The following is a 7,033-nucleotide window of genomic DNA, read 5'->3' on the forward strand; positions in this document are numbered from 1 at the left end:
TTGACTGAACCTCTTGTGCTATCTTGCCTTATCAAAGAGGTAGCAAACAAAGACAGCGATCATTAAAGCCTGTGAAAAGATAACATTTAGGGAAGCAGTGTGCACAATTTATCACACAGGAGTGTGTGTTTAGGCTGCAGGTAGTCACCGAGGCTCTTTGCAAGCACCCGTGTCTGCACACAGCATCCCCAGGCTCACCGAGGCTGCTCAGAGAGCAGTAAAGCAGAGGCACATGGTGCTTCCTCATCCTGGTTTCCTCATTGATTTGTACTTTCCTGCGGTATCAGAAGTGCCCTACACCATGGCGGGATGAGCTGCCTCCCCCACATCCTCACCACCGATGCGTACGGCCAGTCCCATCCTGCAGCACTTTTTTGCCTCTTTTCATTCTGCCTTCCAACTTTAAACTATGACTTTGGGAAGGCCATTCCCAACATCACTGTTTTGCCATTTCTACCTAAATTCAGTGCGGAAAGACATCCAGCAGATGATGTGTTACCTCAAACTTCAACTCTGCTCTTGGAGCCTTCTGAGCCCATGCTGCCACCAAAATATCGTGTATGCAATTTATCCACAAGGATTTACAGACCCAGGCTTGCCTCTCAGATTACTCTGCCCAATCTCAGACCAAAACTCCTAAAGTCTAGCTTAGTGAACTGCTCCTCCTCATCGCCTCATGAACATCCAGGAGCCCCATCCTGCTCAGCAAATCCGATGAGCTGGACATGGCACCCTACAAGTCAGGACTTCTACCAGAAATAGCCTAAGAGAGGCAAAGAAACTGCAAAAGCCCTTACAGTTTTTTCCAAGGTTGCAGTGTAATACAGAAGCAAAACACTGTCATGTGAGAAACCACAAAGTACAATAATTTCCATACAGAAAAACACAGCAGAACAACCACTGGAGCCCAGAACTACTAACAACCCTCCTAATTTTACTGTACTGCAATGCAACTTTTCCTTCTTGCTGCTTAAGACATGGGCAAACTCAGAGTTTGCCAAAATACAGATCCTGCAAATGCTTCCCTTCCCGTTTCTGAACAACGTGGCTTTAAACATCCCTTTGGTCCAAGATGAATGTCATTAAAAATGTGAGTATATCCAAACTGCAGATGCAACTCTCTTGTCAGGTTCGGGATAACAAATTCCATAACTCATAACCCCACCTTGACTGCAACAAGACCGGAAGCAAAACATTTACCACAAGTGTCTCATTAAGCCAAATACCCAAATAAGCTTTTTCACATGAGTATCATTTGTCAAATGCAAGTCATTACCTCCAATGTGTAACGGAAAAATCAACACTGGACCAGATGGCCCTTTTTCAAGCCTAAATGCACCTTGGTACATACCTCAGACAAGTACTGCACTTGAGAAATATCTTCCCTGGCAGTAAATTAACAGATTAGTGTGTTTGATTTCCAGCACCATCAAGCTCATCATAAGGTAAAATTTATTAAGAATTATCCTTTTCAGTTAAGAGAAAGAATGAACTCTGAACTAGAACGTGAAGATTTCTGTATGCAGTGTAGCAGTTTTCTTTCAGTGTACTTCAGGAATTAAACCCAAGTAGAAGCATTTAGTATATTCTTTTTAACACCAACATGTAATCAAACCCACTGTAAATGAATTTAGGAAGCTCCTTTGAAAGCATTTTGAATTAGCTTGAGATACCGTTCTGGGCACTCTGGACAAAAAGCTTTGTGCTTTTTGTAAATTAAGCAACTCCGAACAAAGAAAAAAAACCCTGCTAACACCAACGTCTCCAGAGACTCCAAAACTATTACTCAAAAGCTCCTTGTTAATAAAGTGCACAAGCAAGAAACTGAAACTAAACAACAGTATTTTTCTGAATAGTCAGCTCTCATAATAATAATCAGACTCAGGGGAAAGAGCTTACAAGGCAGTAATTAGAGACGGGCCAGAGAAAAGGGCAGGCTTTCAGCCTCTGGCTTTCACGGAGGGACAGCTGAAGGCAGAAATTGCCATCGACCGGGAGCCGAACCCCCACTTTGGACACAGCAACACAGACACATCCACCAGGGCCCCCCAGAGCCGTTTTGGAGAAAAGAGAAGGTGGCTTCACATACACCCTGGCTGCATCTGTGTGACAGCTGAACTGGACGTGGCAGGCACATGCAGGTGAGTCAGGGCAAGAAATGCCACAGCGCCCACCCACAGCAAATATTGCCCATATCCAGGGTCAGAACATGCCTTTTCTACATAAATAATGGAATGGTTTTGCCTGCATTTCCAACAGCTATGCAAAGGGACGCTCGCAGCACGCATGTACAGATTATTACCCTGTTATACAAGAAATCGTCTGGGGCAAAGCACTACTTTGCTCTGATCCGTGCCGCAAATACACCGTCCACAGCGTGCCTGTCCCAGAGAGGCTGCCAGGAGCCAAATGGGCACAGGATCAAGAACTGAGCACCCCATGCACACCACACAAGGTTGCTTTTTTTAAGTAGGTGTGCAATATGTGATCTGAAATGAATGCCTTGACATACAGACACGCATACACTCAGACCAGGGCTATCCACTGCTGTGGCTCACGCTCGGTCCCAGCAGCATTCAGCAGTCTCTCCCACCTCTCCCAGTCAGGCACAGATCCTTTTTCCCCGTGCTTTATTCCATCTCAAAGTCTCCCCAGTTTGTGCCATGGAACAACTTGCAAAATTATTGGGTTGGCCAAAAAGTAATTGCTTTTTTTTTTCTGGGTAAATTAAAGGCGAATTTTTCAAGAGAAACAAAAACTGAATTAAACAATAATAGTGTCTGTTTTGGTCAATTACCTTTTGCCACCTTTCAGGCAACTTCATGATACTGCGCTCAAAAAAAGTTCCTATCTTTTCTGGCAAAGAACAGTTCCAAGAACAATTTGATATCCTCATCAGCAGTGAAGGTTTTACCATTCAAGGTAGTTTGTAAAGAACAAAACAAATGGCAGTCTGATGGGGCCAGGGCTGGTGAATGTGGTGGATGTGGTAACACATCCCATCCAAACTGCAACCGTTTTTGACAAGGAACCAAACTCGTTTGTGGTCTAGCTTTACCATGGTCTAGCTTTTACACATCACCTTTGCAATTCACCAATTCTAGACACTTCTGTTTGATGGTATCATTTAATTTCTCCAGTGGACAACAGGACACATCCCAATTAATGGTTTGGTTCCTTGGGAGCAATGCAAAACACACAATACCTTTGAAATGCCACCAGACTGACAGCACAACCTTCCTTTGGTGAAGATCTGCTTGTGAAGTGCTTTGAGCTGGGTCATCACACTTGCTCCATGATCTTTTTCATTTTTCATTGTTGTAAATGATCACTTTTTCATCAGCTGTTACCATACATTTCAAAAACGTATTGTTTTCTGCATGTTTCAAGAGAGAATCGCAGATGTCAATGTGCTGAGTGAGATGAATTTCTTTCAGCTCATGTGGTACCCAAATATCAAGCTTCCTAACATATCCAAGTTGTTTTAAATGGTTTCCAATACTTGATTTCTGTATGTTATCGGCAATCTCTCATGTGATTAAACACCAATTGGATTCAATCAATGCTTTTATTTTTGTCATTATCAACTCTGATTTGCCTACCCAAGAGTGGTGCATCTTTAACATCAACATCTCTGGACCGATATTTAGCAAACCAATTCTGACGCTGTCATAGTTTAAAGGCATCTTCACCATACAAATCACATCACTTTTTATAAGCTTGTACAGCATCTTTTGCTTTTCAGAAGTAATACAGCAAAACATGATTAAAATGTTCCTTTTGATTTGCCATTTTGAAATCAATGCCGAATACGTAACTGTAATGAAACCCTGCACTTTCTTTTTTCTAAAACAAGCTTGAATGGTCAATTGTTAAGTTACATCATGAATTTGCAGTTTACATTTCAAGACACATATGTTCATTTAGTTAAAAAAAATTAAAAAAAAAATTAAAAAGTAATTACTTTTTGGCCAGCCCAGTATTTGCATCATTGCAAGCAGTTCAGATTTGCTAACCTGCAGTGCCTGAAGGAGCAGGGTACTGAGGACAGGTCCATACTAAACTGAACTCAAACACGCATGAAGGAAAAACCAAGGATTTCAGAGCTGGTAAAAATGCTGGGATTCCATGCAAAAGCTCTCAAGTCACCCACCTCACGTGCAAACCCTCAGAGCAACTTCTGCCCATGAGCCAGCAGTGTGTAGCAGCTTCCGGCTTTCTCAACAGGCTGCAAATTTCAACATAGCAGCCAGTAGTGCTAAATTAAGGGAAACACAGGATCCAAGTTTGTTATCCCTTTGGGTTTTTTTCAGACAGAGAATCCCGTTTCAAGTAAAAAGCTTAGGGTGGCAGAAAGCAACAGCAAAGCAGAGCTATCAAAGTTTTCTATCTGCCAGACAGTTCCAAGTAACACAAAGCACTAGGCTTCATGTTCTTTCACCCAAGAGTCATGGTTTTAACTCAAAAAAAGCCTCAAAACAGGTAACCATCTTATGCAGTTCTTGCAATTGTGTAATTTCTGCACACAGGGACATAATCTGTGGTAGGCACCAAACTACAATTAACCAACTCGTGCTACATGAAAAGAAAATCCAGTGTTGCCACTAAATAATCAATACTATTATATACTGTTAATAAGTGTATTTTTAGACTCTATATATAGTATTTCTATTTTTATAAACACTATAATAAGTAGAAGGGGCAATCTTGGTCTCAAACACCAACACAACATTTTTTTTTTTATTTCTGATAGCTCCTTGTGCCGCTTTTATCAGGTACAGCGAGAACTGCATCTGGACAGAAAAAGCTCAGCACACCAGAGCAGCAGCTATTGAGCCATACTCTGCAGCCTCCTTGAGTTCTGCGAGTTTGCCCTAAGACAGTCTGCAAGACAAGAGGTAGCTACAAAGAGCAAAATAAATGCCAGGACACTCAAATTCAGCATATAAGAGTTCATACTTCCACTGGGGACAAAATAAAGAGATGTTGAGTCAAATAGCAAATGACTAAAAGCCACTATATTTGTTACGACTCTAGATCACACGAGAATGAATTGCATAAATCAAAAGCCTTGCTATGTGAAATATTGATTGTTGGCAGACAGATCTCAGTGCAAATGCGTTGTCTGTTAGTGGACTGATTGCTAGGGAGGGCTCTTCCACTGGCATTTGAGCGCATTTGACACAGGAGTCACAAAATCCTCCACCATCTGTGGGAACAGATCTGCACACAGAGGGGAGGTTTTCTTCGAAACGCTGTCTGAGCTTGCCAGAAAGCAAATCGCTCTTGTTCTTGGTAGCGCATTGGTGTACTTCTAACAGGTTTCCCACGAAGCACAGCCTGTTTAACGTGGAAAACAAATACTCAGCTCCTTACCTGAACCATCAGGAATGGACCTCACAAATGTAGGAAGCATCTTCACTGCAGCCGTTGGGTTAAAATCTCTGGAGAGGCCGTTCTTCATCTCTCTCCTGAAGCGAGCCATGATGTCTATCAGCGTTTCATCAGAGAGCCGCATGGCGTAAAGGTATTTATCAATCTGGGGGAAAAAGACAAACACCACCATGGAGTGAAAGACTGCCTTCAGGTGTCTGAGCAGGGCTATATATCTTTTTAAATGCAAGAATAGCGTATAGCTCCTGCTTGGCCCCAGGCTCTGGCCAAGCTGACGACACAGCCACACTCTTCATGTCTTGTCTTTTGACTCAAAATCAAGGAAAAAGTGCAAGTGCTAGGACTACGTGAGCTGAAGTCCACCCTATTCCACAGCCTTCCCAAGACAAGACTCAGTCCCACATCATGCTGCATCCTCTTTTCCATACAAAACAGTTTTCCTACAGCCTCACACAGAATCACTCGGTTGGAAAAGACCTCTGAGATCATAATCTCATCCTTAAGTACCTCATCTACCTGCTCTTTAAATACATCCAGGGATGGTGACTCCACCACCTCCCTGGGCAGTCTGTTCCAGCTTCTGACGACCCTCTCCTCCTTACCTCTAACCTGAACCTCCCTTGGCACAGCTTGGTGCCGTTTCCCTCCATCACCTGGGAGAAGAGCCCAGCACCCACCTCTCTACAGCCTCCCTTGAGGCAGTTGTAGGTGGTGATGAGGTCTCCCCTCAACCTTCTCTTCTCCAGGCTAAACAAGCCCAGTTCCCTCAGCCGCTCCTCATCAGGCTTGTTCTCCAGAGCCCTCCCCATCCTTGTGGCTCTTCTCTGAACATGCTCCAGAATCTCAACATCCTTCTTCTAGTGAGGGGCCCAGAACTGAACACAGTATTCGAGGTGCGGCCTCACACAACTCTCTCCAGCCCTTGCCTCACTTCTCAGCTCTCCTGACTGTTCGTGAGCTGAACAGCTAAAGCTAAATTCCCTGTTTTGGCACCTTGTCCCAGATGAGGTGCATGTCGCTGCAGTCCACAGAGGTGCCTTGCATTTAAAGTCTTCCATTGCGAAGGACTTGCCACAGCGGTTTCAGGGCTATGTCCCAGGCTGAGAAATTATTTCCATGTAGCAGATCATTTTTCCTATCCCACTCCAAAGCTCTCGCAGCCAGAGGGTCAGAACTTGGCTGCGGGCAGGTAGCATCTTCCTTCTCAAAACATCAAATTAAAAGTTGTTGACTTCTCTCCTGTGGCTTCCCAAGACAGGAACTTTGTTTACCTACCTGGAAAGAGGAGGTAGTTCCAGTTCTCCAATCATATTGCTTTCCATAACATTACATCCAGCATCAGGAAGAGCGAGAGATACTTTGATGCCTCAAAAATACAACTTGGCCTTGGGGGGTTCTTGCTAAATGCACACATCCCACACCTTTTACTTCAGTGGCCAGTCTATTCTTGCCTTGTTTCATTCTGAAGCCACACCTTTGGGATCACTTTGCTTCCAGCTTAGCAGAACCAAGAAAATAAAACCCTGCCCATGTTTTCTGTCCCCAGCAAAACTGGAAAAGCCACTTCATCGCAAACCCTCGGCCGTCTCTGTGCCAAGGCCACCTGTGTCTCCTTTGCTGCTCTGGAAGCCTAGAGAGT

At 43.8% G+C, this 7,033-nt stretch overlaps 1 protein-coding gene across 1 annotated transcript in view; it reads right to left on the reverse strand.

Annotated features, from left to right (window-relative positions):
* The window catches only part of HK1 (hexokinase 1), a 31,621-nt gene extending 26,085 nt beyond the window's left edge, over positions 1-5,536 (reverse strand). Inside the window, exon 1 of the mRNA XM_010185169.1 lies at positions 5,377-5,536. Coding sequence (XP_010183471.1) covers positions 5,377-5,518 — 142 coding nt within the window. The 5' untranslated portion in view covers positions 5,519-5,536. The remainder of the gene's footprint in view (positions 1-5,376) is intronic.
* Positions 5,537-7,033: the final 1,497 nt, after the last annotated feature.

The sequence above is a fragment of the Mesitornis unicolor genome, unplaced genomic scaffold (genome assembly GCF_000695765.1).
Source record: "Mesitornis unicolor isolate BGI_N332 unplaced genomic scaffold, ASM69576v1 scaffold21545, whole genome shotgun sequence".
NCBI lineage: Eukaryota > Metazoa > Chordata > Aves > Mesitornithiformes > Mesitornithidae > Mesitornis > Mesitornis unicolor.